Raw genomic sequence first — 21,188 nt, 5'->3', positions numbered from 1 at the left:
GGACTAGATTTTCATGATGTAGCCCCGGACTCTATCCTCCACATCTTGGCGTTTATCATTACATGCGAGGCCTTCCTCCGAATCCCCCCACACTTCGGCTTATGGCTCAAGACCTTCAGTGTAAAGCCAAAGGTAGTTGACGGGGGACAGGTGGAGTGCGGCGGTGCTATGATCATCCAACTCATCGGCACTCCTTGGCCAAAAGGTTCCTTTACCGAAACCTCCAATCACTAGCAGCGGGAGCGGTTTTACGTTACGGAGCCTTGCAGCACCAAGTGGGTAGCTGCACCCGCATTCCGTCCTGGCCCACCATTACAGCTTGCATCATGGGTCAACAAGGGACTGGACTGGGGATCAGTTGACAAAGTGCAGACTTTATAGAGTCGTATCCGAACCCTCCTCTAGAGAGACATTGATCTTGTCAATGTGATTCAAGTGATGTTAGTTCGCCGAATCCTGCCATGCCAGCGCAGGTCTCGCCGCATGTGGGAGCTCAATCCAGAAGGACCATGAACCCTCCAACACTTCTACGGTACCACACACGAAGGGATGTGGAAGTTATTTTTCGGGAAGCGGAAGCATTGTCCAGACACTACTGAGGACGCTAGCCTTAACTACAACTGTCTGGATACCCCGGTAAGCACATGGCTCCCGAGCACTTTGTAATTATGCATACCGTAATATGGTACTGAGCAAGCTATCTTCTACCAGGGCTGGGTAAAGAAGGCGGAACTGATTATGTGTTCGGCTCCTCTGCCCGAGGGCCCAACAAATCCTGTTCTAACAAGGATGCTGAACCTGGCACCATACCAGATGCCTATGAAGGAGGGCGAGGCGGAGAGTGAGAGGACCAAAGATGACCCCTATCCCAAGGGTATACCGGACTTTGTGTCCGGAGGAATCAAAATCCCCTCATCCGAAGACAAAAGTGAAGGGGGGGCAACAGTCTCCTTCCCTGCTAGGAAGAAAAGGGCCGCCTCCGAAGATTGGGAGAGGCAGGCTCCTAAGCGAGGCAAGATGCCTCCGGTGTGTGGCTCGGGCTTGGAGGACGTCGAAGCGCAGTCTCATGACGAGGACAAGCCTCAGGCCAAATCCTAAGTGAACAAGGTTGTTTTAAACATGTCACGTCCCTTTCTTATAATGCCTGGAATATATATTTTGCAGCTCAGCATGCAGTCTTCTTCAACAATCCTCTTCCTCGGGGAACCTTCTCCCAGAGATGATGGAAAGCGAGACGCCCCCACCGGCCTCTCTGTCCAATGGGGCGGACGACTTCGAGGTGTCATCGCGGAGGGTCTCCCCCGACCAACAAGTGGTGCAAGGGATGATGAAGACATTACCCCGAAGGTGATACTTCGGTGGCCCAGGGTCCGGGGAACAACAATGAAGGCCCCGAACAGTCCAGTATCTAGCTGGATACGAATAAACGGATCCGTTCAAAGGGTGGTCGTACTCCTACGGCAGCCTCCGGAGACCCAGAGGCGCCGGATATCTTGAGGAACATGCTGCGGCAGGCGTCCGTCTCAGAGGAACATCGTACCTTGATGGGCATGGTGGTTGAAAAGGTCTTGTCCGCGAAGAGCGGATTGAATGAGGCCTTTGCGAGCCTACTAAGAGGCTTCAAGGTTTGTACTGTAATATGTGCAATTGTGTTTTATTCGCAAAATACACCTGTGTATACGTAGTAGCCCCTGAGACTCGGGTTGGCTTCCCATGGGAGGCGAACGGAGGATCAAGAAGAAATATTCAAGGACTAATCTGATTATCTTGAACACATGCTGCTTCTCCCCTGGCTACTTCCCAGACTACGGATATTGCCGAGCTGCAACGGAAGCTTGATGTGGCCGGGGATGACATTGCATTAATCAACATGCGCCTGGACGAATCGCAAGGTATGTATCCGGGGCAGTCCCTTCACATGCATTTTTGTGATATAAGCATGACGCTGAAAGTTATATACTGTAACATGCATGGCTGCAGATGGTGCAGCCGCCATTGAAATTCTTCGAGCGGAGCAGGCCCGGTGTAGTAATGCGGCTACCGAAAAGGCGCCGGCTGATTTAAAAGCCAAAGAGCTGCTCGGCATCAAGACGATGAGAAGATATCACGATGACGCTTGAACTAAAAAATACTGCTAGCCACTGTGAATTCCTTGAGAAGGAGAATGAAGAAAAAACGGCTGAAATTGACAAGGCCTTACAAGAGCTAGAGAAGCGCGGTCTGAATCCAGAGCCGCCCGTGAGGAGATCCGGCAAGCTAGGGAGATTGCGGCCGGTGAGCCATTTTTGCTACAGACTAAGTTCGGCGATACGAACTATGCTCAGCTTAACCAATTGTGGAGTTCTCCAGACAAGTTTTTAGACTTGCCGAAGAGTTCTTCCGATGCGGCGCAGTTTTACTAGGCGCAAGAGGGGTATGCAATAGAGAAGCTTTTCTGGTCACAATTCGGCACGTCGAAGCGCCCCCTGTTGCTGAATGAGCAGATGTCCCTGTGGGCCGAGCTTCATAGGATATCTGGCGCTGCCATGAACAACGTCATAATCTGGTTATGGCCAACTGAACCTATTCCGAGTAGTTACTTCGGCTTGGTGCAGCGGCTTGTTGATGCGGTGCCGCGTATCGATGCTGTGAAGCGGTCGGTGTGGATTGAGGGTGCACGGATGGCCTTTGCCCGAGTCAAGACATTCTGGGGGGAGATGAAGGCCATCGATGTTGCGGTGAAGAGTCCACCCGAGGGCAAGGACCGCCACGATCCGGAGCATTATTTTGAAGACGTCCTAGTGGCCGCCCGCTTGACAGCGGGTCAATGCTCGAAAGACATAATGTTTGAGTGAGGTGTATGAGAATTGTACGAAACAATTTTATAGTTAGTCTGTTTTTTATATATTGCTCGAAAGTTTGTGTTCCTCCTGTGTGGCTGTTTTAATATAATCTGGAAAATTTCCAGTCGTCGGCTTCATCCCCCTCGTAGGAAGTACGGGGGTGTTCGGATAAGCATTTGATCACTCTTGACCCAACGTCTTGGTTCGTGAAGGAGGTGTCAATGCGGCGAACCAGGCAACCAGACTATAGGGCGTTAACACTTTCACTTAGCCATAGGAGTTTTATGGTGGGTCTACGACATAGCCCCTGGTATGTATGCATCTTATTCATATGATGCGTGTACATATTTGACCGAAAAAAGGTCCTTCGTGTGACACGGAGGAATCGCTAGAGATTCCGATAAGTCATCGAGTGGTTGACCAGCTCTTGCCGCATCATGACAGTCAGTTTTCGGCTTTCTCTACTGAGGTGCTGAGCCAGGTGAACCGGAAGCACAATCGTAGTAGTTCTCCCTTTACTACCCTAGCCGATAGAGCGGAACGTAGGATAGCAAGCACAGGAGCCGGGCAACCCAACTATTGACCCAAGACATGATTGGGAGCTGATGCATATAAGGCCAAACTCGCGACGCCGAAGTACACTGTAAAAACTGTTCGGACTTTGTTGGCAACTCATTTGTTCCCGTACCGAGCCCCTGGCAAGTTTAAGCCGGGGTATATCTGTGAAACAACCATAGGGGGCGTTCATTTGTGGAAAGATGTGGATGATTAATTCGGGTAATGCGAACTGGGACCTGAGCGATATGCCAATGATTACTTGATATATATAAAGGCCACGCCCCCGGCTATTTAATATGCCCTGGGTAGAAGGCAGAGGAAAAAGGCATGATACATGCTCGAAAAACAGTGCGGTCTACAAAAAGTTATTTTGGACCTCCTGTCGCACGTCTGCGCCACCAGTCCTCGGCGAGGGGAATCCTTAAAGGAAGTAGCCCCGTAGGTGAGTTGTGGGTCCGAACTCCGATGGAGTCGGTCTTAGATGTTTCTCCTTTGCGCCTCTTGTTTCTAAGAGATAATGAAGAAAGAAAAAGGAAAGTAGATAAAAATGTTACCGGAGTGCTTGCCGACTTGTCCGTATTATGCTTCCGCCAATGCCCATGGTATATTAAGTGCGTGATTGTGTATGCGTGGTATAGTTCTGACGGGTATATGATATGGGCAACTGAAGTCGAACTGCTATTTCTGCTCTGGATTGGATCGATCTTCGGGGGGAAATTGCTTCTCGCCTCCGGCATTTGGCTGGTGAACCACTTTGTCATCCCTATTGCCTGGCGGCCCCCTTCCTTTGTGTTCGGCGTTGAGCTTACCGGCCTACTTGAGGACCCAACAGCTTCTGTTGGTATGATTAGCTGGTTTATTTGGGTGGTCGTGAATCTGGCAGGGTCGGTCCAGTATCCTGTCTAGTTTGGATGGTCCGTCTCTATTCGCCTTGAATGGCTTTTTCCGTTGACCGGGCTTGGGATTGCTGAATCCGGCGTTGACCACTGTGTCGCGTGATCTTTCATTATCATTGTGACTGTTGTGTTTGCTTCGTCGTGGCTTTCCATTGCCATCTCGGATTTCGGAAGTGCCCGAGTCGCTGGCGCTATTGCTTCTGCGAGCGAGCCAGTTGTCTTCTCCCGCACAAAAGCGGGTCATTAGAGTGGTAAGGACCGTCATGGATCTAGGTCCTTCTTGACCGAGGTGGCGTGCAAGCCATTCATCCCAGACGCTGTGTTTAAAGGCCGCAAGGGCTTCCGCGTCCGGACAGTCGACTATTTAGTTCTTTTTAACTAAGAACCTAGTCCAGAGCTGCCTGGCTGACTCTCTGGGCTGCTGGACAATGTGACTTAAGTCATCGGCGTCCGGTGACCGGACATATGTTCCTTGGAAGTTGTCGCGAAAGGCGTTCTCTAAGTCTTCCCAGCTGCCAATAGAATTTTCTGACAGACTATTTAACCAGTACCGAGCTGGTCCTTTGAGTTTTAGTGGTAGGTATTTGATGACATGAAGGTCGTCTCCACGGGCCATGTGGATATGGAGGAGGAAGTCCTCGATCCATACCGCAGGATCCGTTGTTCCATCGTATGATTCGATATTCATAGGTTTGAACCCTTCTGGGAATTCATGCTCCATTACTTCGTCTGTGAAGCAAAGAGGGTGTGCGGCGCCTCTATGTTGGGCCACACTATGATGTACCTCCGATGGAGTCCTCTTGCGGTTTTCGGCCCGGGGTGGCTAGGTTTGTCACGTACGAATAGGTGGCCGATGTCGCATGTCGAGGTATGTCCTCGCGATCCGTAAGTCGCTCTTGAGTGTCCTGCTTTACTACCCAAGTCCTGTTGACGGTCGTATGCACAGCCCCGAGCTGTTTCGTTCCTGCCTTTACGGCGAGGTGGGGCGGTCTGGTGTTCGGCTTGACTTGCCACTTTACCCGGACCAAGTTGAGGTCGACCTTACGCCTTGTCGTTAATGGCATGGGCTCGAGCGCCTTGTCGTCGCCCTGGGGTAGCAATCTACTCTTCGGGTAGCTTTTGGCTGGGCCATTAAGGTCGTGTTCTTCGGTGGCTAGGACTTTGGTCCATCTATCATTGAGCAGATCTTGGTCAGCTTGAAGTTGTTGCTGCTTCTTTTTCAGGCTCCTTGCAGTGGCGATTAGCTGGCGCTTGAAGCACTCCTGCTCAAGAGGTTCCTCAGGCACGATGAAATCCTCGGTGCCGAGGCTCACCTCGTCCTCGGAGAGCGGAACGTAATTGTCGTCCTCCGAATCTTCGTGCATGGCCTGCTTGCCAGGGCTAGCCTGCCCATCTTCCAGTTCATCTTGTTCATTAGTTGTTTCAACGGGGTCTTCGTTGTCTTCAGCACCTTTTGGAGTATTATCTTCTCCTGTGCCGGTGTTGCTGTCTTTACTACGGCGTGACTTAGAGCGGCGCCACTGCTGCCGGTGCTTGGACTGTATTTCAGAAGGTTTATCCTCAGCTGGACCTTCCCTGTCCTCGCCGCTGTTCTCCTTTGGTGCATCCACCATGTATACCTCATACAAGGAAGTGGTCGTCCAGCGTCCGGTGAACGGCGGGTTCTGGGCCTCTTCTTCTCTGAAATCGTCGTCCATACCGTCGATGTCTTCGGAGTCGTAATCAAGTTTCGTCGGTCAAATCCTCGACCATGGCTATGAAGTGGGTGGCGGGTGGGAAGCAAAATTCTCCACCGTCAGCCCCCAGTTTGAGCCGGGTATAGTTCGACCGTGAGTCCTCCGCCAAGGACAGGTTTTTTAATGAGATTAGCACATTGCCCAAAGGCGAGTGCTGGAAGATGTCTGCGGCGCTGAATTCGAAGATCAACAAACGATCAAGCTCGGCGTCCGCGGGCTCACGTGGTTCAAAACTTACAACCGGACTCGAGTCCGGGGCTCCACTGGCAAAACCGTCGTGAGAGGTTAAGTCTATGTGCGGCTCCAACACCGTGGAATCTGTGGCCTCCATAGTGGGGTTGATCCTCCTGTCCTTGGATGGCGCGGCTTGCTCCGGATCTAGGGCCAGAGCTGTTACAGGAGCAATCTCCTAGATGCGGCCAGATGATAGATTTAGGTCATGATCATTGGGGTGACCGGGAGCGGCTACCGCAGTCTCGAATCCGGCGAAGATCAAGTCTCCATGGATGTCTGCAACGTAGTTCAAGCTCCCAAATTTGACCTGATGGCCAGGGGCGTAGCTTTCGATCTGCTCCAGATGGCCAAATGAGTTGGCCCGCAGTGCGAAGCCGCCGAACATGAAGATATGTCCGGGGAGGAAAGTTTCTTGTTGGACAGCGTCATTATTGACGATCGAAGGGGCCATCAAACCTTTTGGCGACAGCACAGTGGAACTCTCAATGAAAGCACCAATGTTGATGTCAAAACGGGCGGATCTCGGGTCGGGGGTCCCGAACTGTGCGTCTAAGGTCGATGGTAACAGGAGACAAGGGACACAATGTTTACCCAGGATCGGGCCCTCTCTATGGAGGTAATACCCTACGTCCTGCTTGATTGATATTGATGAATAGGAGTATTACAAGAGTTGATCTGCCTCGAGATCGTAATGGCTAAACCCTAGAGGTCTAGCTTGTATGGCTATGATAATAAGTATCATCTCTATCCGGACTAAGTCCTCCAGTTTATATAGACATCAGGAGGATCTAGGGTTACACAAGGTCGGTTACAAAGAAAGGAATCTACATATCCGGTCGCCAAGCTTGTCTTCCACGCCAAGGAGAGCCCCATCCAGACACGGGTGCAGTCTTCGGTCTTCGTATCTTCACAGCCCATTAGTCCGGCCCATGGCTAACAGGTCAGACGCCCGAGGACCCCTTAGTCCAGGACACCCTCAGTCGACGAAACACAATTCCAGTTGCCGCGAGTTCTGGAACCATGAGATCCAATCTAGAGCCCTATTCCGGCACCTTGCCAGAGGGGAACACGATCACAGAGTGGTTCATCATCCTCATTGGTGCTCCTGCGATGATGCGTGAGTAGTTCACCAAAGACCTACGAGTCCATAGGCAGTAGCTAGGGGGTTTCTTGTCTCTTTTTTATTCTCAATACAATGTTCTCATCGATGTTCTTGGAGATCTATTTGATGTAATGACTTTTTGCGGTGTGTTTGTTGGGATCCATGAATATTATTTGAGTCTTCTTTGATCTCTTATATGCACGATTATTATAGCCTCGTATTTCTTCTCTGAAACTTTAGTTTGGTTTGGCCAACTAGATTGATTTTTCTTGCAATGGGAAGAGGTGCTTTGTGATGGGTTTGATCTTGCGGTGTTCTCAACCAGTGACAGAAGGGGTAGCGAGGCACGCATGTATCGTTGCTATTAAGGATAAAAATATGGGGTTTATTCCTACATGAATAGATCTTGTCTACATCATGTCATCGTTCTTATTGCATTACTTCGTTTCTCCATGAACTTAATACACTAGCTGCATGTTGGATAGTGGTCGATGTGTGGAGTAATAGTAGTAGATGTAGGCAGGAGTCGGTCTACTAATCTTGGGCGTGATGCCTATATACAAGATCATTGCCTTGGATATCGTCGTAATTATTTGCTCGTCTATCAGTTGCCCGACGGTAATTTGTTTACCCACCGTATGCTATTTTCTCAAGAGAAGCCACTGGTGAAATCTACGGCCCCGGGTCTACCTTTTATCATATTGTTTTCAGATCTATCTTTTGTGTGTGCTCGCTAGATCTATTTATCCAATCTTATACAATTTAATCTATCTCATTACCGAGGAGGGATTGGCAACCCCTCTTACGCGTTGGGTTGCAAGTATTTGTTATTTGTGTGCAGGTATTGTTTACATAATGTTGCTTGGTTCTCCTACTGGATTGATAACCTTGGTTTCATATCTGAGGGAAATACTTACTATTGATGTGCTGCATCATCCTTTGCTCTTCAGGGAAATACCAACGCAAATACAAGCAATCACTTACCATACCATGGGATCACTTGATCCTTCTCAGTACATCTTGTACGCTTTGTGTGTTGATCAACTTGATTCACTCTTTGAGTTAGTCTTGATCAACCTCTCATATGACCATTCTTTCAATAATTCCTTGAATAACACATTGGTCATCACATAAACTCCTTGAAACCAACACATGGACTTCAAGAAAAGCCTATGGATAAATCCTTCAAATATAAATCAAGCCAACCATTAGTCCATAGAGATTGTAATCAAAAGTACCAGAACTAAATATGGGGGCACCACATGTTCTTTTAGCGGCTACTCCACACTTAGGGTTTGTCGAGGTGGCTCTGGTTCGGTGGGCCTAGGAGGCAGCAACAAAGTTGATCTTGAGGAATTGATGAAGATGATGGGACTGAAAGTACAACATCTTGATGATGTAGTGTTTCAGAAGGAAGATCCTTCATTGGCAGAATCAGCATGATGGTTGGCAATAATCAAGTTACACATTGATTAGGAATATAGTGAGTTTTGTTTTTCAAGAATATGAGCATAACATGGGATCTAGCTTGGGCGATAATCGCTTTACTGCACACCTTGCTTGGGTGATTGGGATAAAGTAATGGACAGAGGGCCTTGGACCTTCAGAGGACATCCGGTTCTTGTGGCTCTGTATGATGGCTTTACTAAGCCATCGTCAGTCTACCTCTATATGTTTAAGATCTAGATGCAAATTCATGATTTTCCTGATGGTCTTAGTTTGATGATTTAGCTTCAAAGGTTCGAGAACTTGTGTCCGTCGAAGCTCTTTTGAGTGACTTTGCTGGAAACTTTTATTGAGCCAAAGTCCTATTGGATGTGCGTAAACCTTTGTTGAGAACATGCTCCTCTTCACGCTCCGCATATGCAAGAAGCGACTTCATCATCATTGTTTCATCCTCATATTCATCCTCATTTGTGGAAGACGAGTCCATGAAGTTGTTGTAGAAGTACTTCATGTCTAAATCCATCGTGATTGTTTCAAAGTAAGAAAAAGAAGTCCAAAAATTTGGCTACGAGATTTGGCCGAACACTTGGCAAGTGTGGTGTCCTCCATGGATGACTTCTACAGGGGCGGGCGGATGGTACCTTGGTGGCGACGGACCAGGGGTGGAAGCATGGCGTAGACAAAGCGATCTTGGTGCTTGCGTGGAGCGGCGAGGGTATGGCAAGGCATGCGCGGCCGACAGGGGTGGTAGCTGGGAGGAAGCGAATATAGAGTAAGGAAAGAGAGACGAAGTGAGAAAAATGAGACTCCAGATGAGGTTTTTGGGTGGGCCAAGAATGGACACCCACAAACTCTCCCCTATCTTTTATTCCGGCTTGCGAGCTTCAGACATTTAAACTGTGTCGCTGACATTTGATGCAGGGCATTGAATGTCACAAAATGTCCAGAGTGCGGTCCGGACATTTAGAAGTGGTTCACGATGATGAAATTGCTCTTATCAGCCCCCAACTGGCACCAACTTTTCTTCTTTTTTCTCTTCTCATGGTCAAAAGAGGGAGACACCATAATAGTTAGTTGGAATTCATTAGTCTAGATTCACTCGACTTAATTGATTTACCAATTGGATACGTGCTTCAGACCATTTCGCACTTGTAAGACTAGTCACAGTGGGGAGTAATTTAGAGTAGTAACATGCATATGTTACTAGTCTATGTTACTACCTCCACGCTAGGTAGTAACATATGTGTTGTGTCATGCATCACTTTATTTATTATGTTGTAGACTCATCTTTTTTTTTGATATGTGTGATGTACACTAACTAGTTATGTTACCACATATCTCTCTATCTTCATCAATTACATGTCACATCTTCTATTTTGTTTAGATAAGTGTGATGTTACCACCTATGTTATCCCCACTGTGGATAGTCTGAAAATGCCACGAACCCAGACTAGCTCTTTATGGTTATTTTCTTTATGGGTTTTTTTTTTGCAGAAACTCTTTATGATTATTTACAGTTGTGGAAGCCGCTTAGCCGCGGACCAAAGTGCGGCGCTATTGACTCTCTCACTGCAGGTCGCGTATCCTTGGCTCTCTACTTGGCGCCACCCGTCCCTCCGATGCTGCCGGACCACGGCTAGCTCTCTAGACTCTCCTCGTGGCATGTGCCTTTGTTTATTTTCTTAGGGCTTGCTGAGCTGATCCCCTCAGTGGAGTCTATTTGTGTAATACCTTTAATCTATATATTTTTTATGTGGTGTGTGTTTTATTGACACCGAAACTTGATTGTCTTGTAAAACTCTGCTTTATATATAAAGTTGAACAAAAGCCTTTCTAATAGAAGTACCACGTACAGCAAAGCTTGCAGTGCACTCTCGAAGTCTAAGTCCAATTTGATTGCTTCCTTTAGCACTTAGCATTGATTAGTCAAGTCCACGGCCGAAGACAGTTCTTCTGCAAAGTCTCTTCCGTTGAACACGTACGTGTTGACGAGTATTTGAACAACCAGACACGCACGGCATGGGACCGTGTTCGCGATCAGAAGGAGAGGAAATGATCTGCAGCTCACTGTTCCCGCGGGCCGTTCAGACCACGTGGCGAAAGTTATACTACTGGCAAAATTCGAGGAAGGAAAAAATTCCTTATTTGACATTATCTTAAAATCTGCTTTCTTATTTGACACCGGAAAAAATATTCTTTCCTATTTGATACAAGTTCTAAAATTTATTCCCTATATGACATTTCCGTTCATTTTGAGCCTAAATGACACCTAAAAAGACTTTTTTGCCCTTTATGTGGTATGTGTGTGGGAGGCAATAGCACACACATGCAGCACCAGTGCGAGGGCAGAAGCACACACGCAGCAACACATACACATGCACCAACACACATGCACGTGCACACACGCGCAACAACATGCACGCGCACGCACACACGTAGCAACACACACGCACGCAGCACACACACATACACACACGCAGCAGCAGCAGCACACACGCAGGCAGTACATAGGCACGCAACAGCACACATACACACACGCACACGTACACACGCAGCAGCAGCACACACGCAGGCAGCACATAGGCACGCAACAGCACACACACACGCGCACGTACACACGCAGCAGTACACATGCACACACACATGCAGCAGCAGCACACATGTGCGCGTGCATCCACACACGCAACAGCACACATGTGCGCACACATATCCCATGAGGGGCAAAATCGTCTTTTCAGGTGTCATTTAGGCTCAAAATGGACGAAAGTGTCGTATAGGGATTAAAATTTAAGACTAGTGTCAAATAGGGAAGAAAAACTTTTCCAATGTCAAATAAGAAATCAGATTTTAAGACAATATCAAATAAGGAATTTTCTCGAGAAAGAAATGTTTTGTCTGTATATAAGTTAGGTAAGCATTTTGTATGTCTAAATTATCAAAAACGTTATCTGACTGACGTTTCCTGGGAGACCAACCCCAGTGAACGGCCCCATCACCGTTGCATGGATCGATTCACAAAAAAAAAAATCACCATTGCATGGATCTCAACGCGCGGCAATGCCATGTGGGATGGCCGGAGGCGTTCACTGTCTGCCGATTCCCAGCATACGCTAATTTTTTATTTTCCCTCATTTTCTCTTTTCTCTACTATACAACTTGAAAATAACGTAAAGTTCTCGTTTCATCTTTCTTTCCATCACCTCTTTGTCCAACTTTCCCGTGTAATAATCAATTATCTTAATTTACTTAGTTTCTGTATCAATTTCATTTTAATTTACTTACCAAATTGTGATCAAAATAAAAGGTAAATCAAGGCAGAATTGGATGAACATTTATTTACACAATCGTATACTATGGACAGGTAAATTACTTCTGATCAAAATATAAGGTAATTAACGGACAAAATTTGATGAACATTTATTTACACAAATCACATATTATGGGCAGGTAAATCACAAGCTAACGACTAACGTCTAAAATATTTATATCCCGTTGTAACACACGGACATTGTTCTAGTTCTTTAAAAAATGTGTAACCAACGCAGAACCTCTTTGCGCGAGAACTGGGCTTTTGGCCAATGGGCTAGTGGGGCTTTTATGAACATTCGTGGTAGAACTAAGATTTTAATATAACTTTAGCATTTTTGAAGCTTTTCTTTAATTCTTCTAATAGTCTCTTTTCTTACTTGTTATAGGGCAGTTTTATTTTAAGAGGATGACATTTTTTATTTTTATAATAGGATGTTATTTTCATTTTCATAATATGATTGGCTTTTTATTATTTTAAGAGGATTGCAGTTTTAGTTTGAGAGGTGAGGTGACATTTTTATTACTGCCACTTTTTTGCACACAAGTTTTTGGGTGACGACTAAGAACATGGCAACTTTCCTGGTATTTTTCCCATTTTTTCATTTTTTCATTACCTTTTATAAAAAACACTATTTTTTGTGCCATTGGGCCAATTGGGGGTCGCCATGGCCCTCCCCCTGGCGAACGGGAGAAATGATCGCCATAGGACCTCCCCCTTGGCGAACAAAAACGTTCAATGGGAGGCTCCCTCCAAGCTAATGTTCCGTGACTATTGGGGTCCCTAAATTAATGATGCTAGCCATCAAAATTAATCTTTGGTTTGCTTAACCGTTATCCAACACAAAAACATGCCCCTGAAACCAAAGGAATTAGACCATTTGTAGCTGAACTCCTAAAATGGTTTAACTCCGCAAAAGAAGAATTAAAGTAGTTAAGCCATGCCTAGCCAAACTCCTATTCAATTTAGTTGCTCAAAAATATTAAGATGACTCGCCGGCGCACGATGCATCCAGCAGCCCTTTAGGGAAGTGACGTGAGATATCTCCATGTGCGTCGTTTTAGCTTAGTTTTCAAGATGGCCTGATTCTTTCGGGCCCGAAGTAAGATGTATTGCCTCTCCATTCCATGATCAATTTCTGTAACTTCTCCCTGCTAATGAAATGAAAACCAGCTACGCTGGCCACTTCAAAAAAAATATTAAGAAGAATTGTCCGTCGGCTCTCAAATTTGAGCGTCCGAAAGAAGTTCTTAGCAAAAGATTCTCTTGGGTGCCACTTTCATATCGCTTGACGCCCTGCACACCGGCATGATCCATTTAAACTAGGGAGGATTCCATCGGGAGAAATAAGTATGTGCCCATTGACTAGTACTCCTTCCTTTCTTGAAAGAGTGACCTTCCAAATTTGTTAGAAAGTCAAACATTTTTATGTTTGACCGTATTTATACAATAATAGATTAAATTTATGTCATCAAATTAGTAGCGTTAGATTCATGATAAAATATATTTTCATCATACACCTATTTGGTTTCACAAGCATTGACATACTTTCGCACAAGCTCAGGCACACTTTAAGATAGTTTGACCCTCCAACAAAGTTAGAAGTACACTCTTTCAAGGACGGAGGGACTGTGTCTCGATTGTTTGAGTGCTTCCCTATGAGTGTTCGGCCGTTGCCATTGATGATTATTTCCGTATTTTAGAAGATACAATCATAGAGGTCATTCAAAGATATACACAAGCCATGATTGAGATTTGTGGACTGGAGTACTTGAGGGCAACTAATGATGAAGACACCGAGAGACTCTTTGGTTTGAGTGAAGAACGAGGATGGTCAAGGTGCTTGTATTAATTTATTGCATGCACTGAACATGGAAGAATTGTCTTGTGGGGTGAATAGATCGGTATAAAGTCCATTTCAAAGATCCAACCATCATTCTTGAGACACTTGCATAAAATGATCTATTGATTTGACATTCATTTATTGGATTGCTTGGCTCTCATAATGACCTGAATATGCTTTTGGGATTACCACTGTCCGGAAGGCTTGTTGCCAGATATGTTCCTCCTTGCAACTATGTTGTCAATGGGTGTCAGCACATGATCGCGTACTTGTAGATTGTGTCTCTTCCCCATGGGCCACATGTGGGAAGAGAATCCAACATCCTAAAGGCAACAAGAGACCCCACTTTGCAATGCGTCAAGAGGCGACAAGAAATGATGACGAGAGAGCTTTTAGTGTGCTTCAAAAGCGTCTATCCACTATTCATGGTCATGTCGAGTGTTGTAAACCACATATCCTATGGCAAATAATGACATGTTGCATCACCTTACACAACATAATCATTGAGGATGAGACAGACATGACAGAGAACTTTCATTACACCTCCAATGGAGGTCTTGTCAAGCCGGAACACAATGAGAATAAGATACGGAGATTCCTCGTAGTGCATCAAAGTATCAAAAACCAAGAAGTTCATACCTAGCTCCAAGATGATCTTGTTGAGCACTTGTGGGAAGTCCAGAACACTTGATTAATGTTCTTATATTGTGCTCTTTATTTGGATTATTACTTCGTTGGGCCCTTTCATGTGTTTGAATTGAATAAATAGATTTGTCAATTTTGAAATTGCAATGTTTGTGAATTCTTTGAACCTTAATTAATATGTTTGGATTTAATATATGTGCAAGTATGTAATTGAACTGGAGTATGTAAACCAAAACTTAGAAGAATTGGAAAGTTAAGTCTCTGGAGTTCAGCTAAAAAACTTTTATTTAACACCTCAAAGTTGAGAAGTTAAGGTTTGAGTGAGGCTTTAGAAGGACTCAATTTTTTAGGGGTTCGACTAGAGATGCTCTTGCCACTATTAATCTTGACATGAAAAAACTCTTAGGCAAAGATCGGATAAACATAGAATCAAAAGAAAATAAGGCCAGTTTTTATGACTAATGCACTTTGTCCGTAATCATCCGCTTGCGTTTCTTCATTTAATTAAGTGCCACTGCATGGATGCAGAGGGGGGACAACTAGGGATGAAAACGGAGCGGAAACGGACGGAACTGGGCGCTACCATATTTGTTTTCATATTTTTTTGCAGAAGCGCAAATGAATACGGAAACCCCGGAAATGAATACGGAAACAAATACTATCGGAAACAGACACGGAGCGAATACAGAGCGGACAAGAAAACAGAACGGTGTGTTGACTGGAACTTAAAACCCCCTTGAATCATAGAGAAATACACACAAAAACAAAGAAATTTAAGAAATTTTTAACATGGCTACATGATAATATGGTTGTGTTGGTAACATAGGGTAGTATTGTAATAGTACATGACAATTCCGTATTGTGTCTAGTTGAGAACGTGTGTGGAAGTAAAAGTTGGTCTTCAAATGATCCAGTCTGCTCATTGTGTCATTGTCTGTTGTTTAGTAATTGGGCTACGAAGCAGCCATGGGCCTATAGTAGAAACGGAAATTCCATATTCACGGAAACGGAAAGTTCTATTTCCGCATCTGTTCCACCGGAAAACACCGTTCCGTTTTTGTTTCTGTTTCCGCATAAAAAATTCCACTTCCATTTCCATTTTGCAAATTTCCGTTTCCGTTTTCATATTTCCTCTCTGTTTCCATTTTTCCTCCGGAAAAGCGGAAACTTTCCACTTCATTTTCATCCCTAGAAACAACCCACCTGATCCTTAATTTTTGGACCGGAGAATACGCCATGGATGCAATGCCTACCTCTTCCCGAATGTCTCTCCTTGATGCAGAGCCTTTGAGCCAATATTGTTTTCTTTTGAGTAACAAGCAAGAGCTATGCCTTCTCATTAGGAGGAACAGAATTGGCTAGTTTATAAGGATACCTGACCAAAAATTGATACATGTTTTACACGTGTACACATTAGACCCGAGGCTGCGCACCAACCGAGCCAATGACATCCCCACACCTAAGTGCAAAGAGACGACACTCTACCACCCAACAATGGTTTCTGGAGCCACCGCTCCACATCCACACAAGCCCCAAGGAAACACACCAGCATAGTCGATGCCCCTGCGACCTTAGCGACCAAAGTCAACACCCTATAGGTATGCGATCTCTGAAGCATCTGTTCTGACTTCCACAACACGCATAATGTTGTCGTATCCCTTGACGCATGGGACCTGCTTCACATCGATCATCGTGTAGTTCTTGTTTTATCGAGACAATTAACGATGCAGAGTTCAACGGCTAGAACATTACCACCATTGATGCCTATTCTCTCCGCTCATGCGGAGGAGGCGGACCGGTGGTTCCTATAGTGGTCGACGTAGAGGTGTCCGCTATGACAGTCAGTGTTGCCGACCATACCGTCAAGAGAGTCGCATCGGTAGTTATGTACGTGAACAAACTGGCGCCCAACGATACGATGGAGGAGGCGGGGACGATGGCGCCTACGGTTGTCAGCATGATGACGGTGACGTGGACACAGCGGTAAGCGTTGCTAGCCACATCGACAGAGTCATACATGCATTAACGCCCCGACCACATCTACCGATTCTCGTCCATTACGCCTAGAATGATCTAGCCTAGCCTCACAGACCAATACTAGTCTTTACTACGTACTTTGTCCTCATTCGTCTGCACCCAAGATCAAATTTCCAGTCAGTCACCCATCCTCAAATCGCTCCAAGCCAAGCACGCTTAACTTTGAGGTTCTTTCTAAATTGGCTATCGAAAAAGAAGGGTTTCCTTGTTGATATGCATAGTCTATCATTCGTATTAAGTCGGGATGTCACACACGTGCCGCGGTCGGAGAGGCATAGGGGTGATGGCGTCCTCCATGGGACGCGGCGACAGCACTGGCGGTGGGGACGACCACCATACGTCGATGTGGTACGAGTGTCGATGGCTAAATTTTGTGAGGGCTATAAATGGCAATTGAGGCCACTTGCACTCGTTATTCTGACGAAGCCGGCTGCCCTCAATTGCCAATACAAGGAGATAAAGGGGGGAGTGGCAGTGCATCTATAGGCACAATGGCATTTGTTGCGTACGACACTATGGTGCTCGTTGGCAGCAGAAAATATATTTTGGTCTAGTGGGAGGGCAATGACTATCATAGGCACAATCGCATTCGTGGCGCCGGCGGCAGCGGCTCCAGCAGTATGGTTGATGTTTCAGTGTGACTCGCGCCGGTGTGGAGTGACAATGGTGAGTTTTGAGCTGAGGCATTGGCAGCCTCTAAGGGCCATAGCGGTGGTCTAAGGTGAGAAGTTGTCCCATCAATCCGCTAGTGCTTTTTTCGGCATAACGTGAAGTATTGTCAGATGCTGCTATCCAATAGTCCATGTTCAAGATACCGACCGGAATACCACTCCATATCCGGAGTGAAAAAATCTTTTCTAACATAATTAGTCGGGCTCAACAACAATGAACTTGTGTCGTTAATTTGCTGAATGTGGTGTCGAACTTACTACCTTATCCTCTTGATTTTAATTAGCTAGGCTTGGCAACTAGGATAAAAATCCTTGTCCAGAACGTCTACCACCGGATGTAGCGCTGGTGAGTGAGTACGTTCCTTACTTCTTGAAGGTGTTGCTACAAAAGAATTTAAGTAATTTCGGTGTATGTGTTTATTCATATTTTGAATGGTTTGATCAGGGTTGCCTTTGTCCTTTATCCTATTTTAATACTAATTAATAAAAATAATTGTATGCATCGCAGGGATGCAAAAATCTCCTTCATCAGGAAAAAGGAAAAGAACTTAATGAAGTGACGGACACGTGACCAATCTACATCGTGCACGTCATGCCATTTCAAAAAATATGATATAGATAGTTCAGATATAATGTGTCACAAAATTTCAACTCAAAATTTATAGACATCGCGTGGGAAGGTGCTCGAAGTCATACGCGCTAGAAATTTCCCGAATCAAGAAAACTTGGCCCTGGAAAAAACAGATTTCGAGCTGCTTTGACTAGCGCCATGCCGTTTCACCGAACACGTATTACCGGCAACAGCTTCCAAACAACTACTCCTACATCAGCTAGCTATTCTGCCTATAAATTGGGCCGCCCCCCACGTACCACTCACCAAGGCACCCAGACGAGATGAAGATCTCCATGGCAGCAGCCGCTCCCCTCCTCCTGGCCCTCGCAGCCACGGCCGGCGCGGTCACGTTCGACGTGACGAACGAGGCGGCGAGCACGGCCGGCGGTCAGCGATTCGACCGGGAGTACGGCGCCGCCTACGCCAAGCAAGTGCTCTCCGATGCTTCCTCGTTCACCTGGGGCATCTTCAACCAGCCGGACCCCTCCGACCGCAGGCCCGCCGATGGCGACACCGTGACCCTCGCCGTCCGCGACACGGACGGCATCGCCTCCACCAGCGGCAGCACCATCCAGCTCAGCGCCCGCTCCGTTGGCGGTATTACCGGCGACAACCTCAAGGAGCAGGTGGACGGGGTGCTGTACCACGAGGTGGCGCACGTATGGCAGTGGGGGCTGCAGGAGTACGGCGCGCACTCGGGGATCTTCGAGGGTATCGCGGACTACGTGCGGCTCAAGGCCGGGTACGTAGCGGCGAACTGGGTGAAGGAGGGGGGCGGCGACCGGTGGGATCAGGGGTACGACGTGACGGCCAGGTTCCTGGACTACTGCGACTCGCTCAAGGCCGGGTTCGTGGCGGAGATGAACGGCAAGCTCAAGGACGGCTACAGCGACGACTACTTCGTGCAGATACTGGGGAAGAGCGTGGACCAGCTGTGGAACGACTACAAGGCCAAGTACCCCCAGCCCCAGGGCTGATCCGGTCTACGTCTACGTAGTACGTACTGATACAGCATACTTGTATTACTATACAGTTGATGTACTGCCTGAATGGAATAAATCAACGTTGGCACAGTGTGTTTGTTAACGAACTGTGGAGCCAAATGGTGTCAGAGAGAAGAGTTCATGTATATGTTGCAGGGAAAATATCAGGTGATACGGGAGCTTAGGTCCTCCCATGATACGAGCTACCACGAGCTGTTGGATCTGAGATCCAAGGGTTTAAAGCCTTGGATTCCTGAGATTCGTGCCATACTTTTTGATTATTGGCAAAGTTTATCGTGTTTCAATGAATTAGATGATTTTTCCTGTGTTGCAACGAGGGTATACATAAGATTCAACATCAATCATGTTTAACATATACTTAACAGCCATGTACATGTACATTAGGCGGTATTTTTTAGTCGATTTACCGTTAAATAATTCCTCTTCCACCAACCTCCCTCTCTATCTCTATCTAAAAAACAAACACTTGATTAATTTTGAATAAATAAATCCAGTGTATAGAAGGCCTGATCTTGCTCTTCACTGGACTGTCTTACCCATTGTCATTGAGCTGGACTATGCTCGGGCAGTATCGATGTTAAAGGCGAGTCCTGGGGACCGCTCAAGATACAGGACATTTGTGCGAGACATCCAGTTACTCATGTTAGAGGACCGACAGGAGATTTCGATTACGCATATTAGGCGCACTCAAAATAAAGTTAGTCATAGCCTCGCAGCCTATGGGCGTAGTATACCCTGTACTGCCATTTGGTTTGGTACGGGCACAGACAAAATTGTAAATTTGTGTATAGCTGAAAGGCCGCCTTGAGTAATGAAATCTCCCTATTTTCCGCAAAAAAATCCAGTGTATAGTGGGAATAGAGGGGAAGGATGGACCCGTGTGTGAGTTATAGCGAGTCGATTTTCCTTTGGTTTTCTTGGCATGCTAAGCATGGAATGGAGGCGGACGAAGGTTGAGCGAAATGAAAATGTTATGTCTTTGTTAGGTAGTGTAGATAGATTACATGGTATTTCATTTTTTTCCTAGTTTTTTAAAAAATGTATCTTAATGTTTCATTGTGTATCAACAATCTACTTAAAAATAAATGCACTCTTAGTTGCTTGTACATTGCAAAAATTTATGCTAGAAACTAGAAAAACGACCCGATGAAACATGATTTAACACTATGAAACAAAACATTTTCTGTTATAGGCTAAAAATCATGGCACAAATTTCTCATGTTGGCGGGCGATGGATTCTTGCACGGAATAGTAGAATATCATTTCTCATGTTGCATTCACAACCTAACTTTGAAAAATCAATTCATTAGTCCGGCATGTGTACATGGCCCTTGTCTGTCATAAACTTCTTTCTCCACTAACATGCGAACCAACTTTCTAACAGTGAAAAACCCAGTCAAGATTAAGATGAATGTCGTATCGAGATGTTATGTACCGTCAAAAATGAAGTTCACTGAAAGACAACATTATTACAATTATGTGATAAAAATAAAATATCCACTAAAAAATGGTGTTGTTGTCTTTGGTTGAGTTGAGCCTACATTTATTACCTAGAAATTCTCCACATATATGGATAGAGGATTTATAGCACGCACAGATGGGGCATGTAGGTTCTTCGCTGCAGGATTGCGTCAAAAGATTCAGAAACTTGCAAATGTGTTCAGAGCTTAATTACTCCATGCATGCAGCTTTTGGCACAGACTGCATGGCCCACACACCCCACCTCGCATGTTTTTTATTTTGACTTGTAAATTTGACTATATTATATATGTTGAATCAAAAGTCCAATTTATATTTCGTTTGTATATTCGTGTTTTTTGTGATGAGGGCTTTGAAATAAGACCACTGTTGAATATGTTTTGACTGGTTTGAAAAACTTCACCGAGTTTCAACTACTAAAACTTGATAGGAACAAATGATATCTTCCCTGCATCTCACATGATTAGTACAAATAAACCAGTCTTTATGATATACATGAATAACATAATGTAACTTCGCAATGGCATGTCAGTTGTCTCACAAAATTTCTTTGACCCTCCAATATCACAAAAGCAACTCCATGTACAAAAATACATTTCAATGCAGTCAAAGAATGCTTTGTGTATTGTATCAACGCATACATCATATGTTTCTTTCATGTATGATGCAATATCATTTGCACATTGTTGATCCAAAATGTTAATTACTTTATCCTTCATATCCCACATATAAGTTCAGCAACCCTGATGCATCGGCACAACCAGGGGCGGAGACAGGGGGTGCGAGCAGGGGTCA

General features: G+C 45.6%; 1 protein-coding gene across 1 annotated transcript; it reads left to right on the top strand.

Annotated features, from left to right (window-relative positions):
- Positions 1-18,175: 18,175 nt before the first annotated feature.
- LOC119270256 lies at positions 18,176-19,000 on the top strand. Its single transcript, XM_037552252.1, has one exon. The coding sequence runs from the start codon at positions 18,192-18,194 to the stop codon at positions 18,885-18,887; it is 696 nt and encodes a 231-aa protein (XP_037408149.1). The 5' UTR covers positions 18,176-18,191; the 3' UTR covers positions 18,888-19,000.
- Positions 19,001-21,188: the final 2,188 nt, after the last annotated feature.

Source organism: Triticum dicoccoides, chromosome 1A (genome assembly GCF_002162155.2).
Source record: "Triticum dicoccoides isolate Atlit2015 ecotype Zavitan chromosome 1A, WEW_v2.0, whole genome shotgun sequence".
Classification (NCBI taxonomy): domain Eukaryota; kingdom Viridiplantae; phylum Streptophyta; class Magnoliopsida; order Poales; family Poaceae; genus Triticum; species Triticum dicoccoides.
Note: the sequence above shows the minus strand (reverse complement) of the source record. Positions and strands in the feature narration are given on the sequence as shown.

Coding starts and splice junctions, on each gene's coding strand:
- LOC119270256 (XM_037552252.1), top strand. CDS start 18,192: ATGAAGATCTCCATGGCAGCAGCCGCTCCCCTCCTCCTGGCCCTCGCA.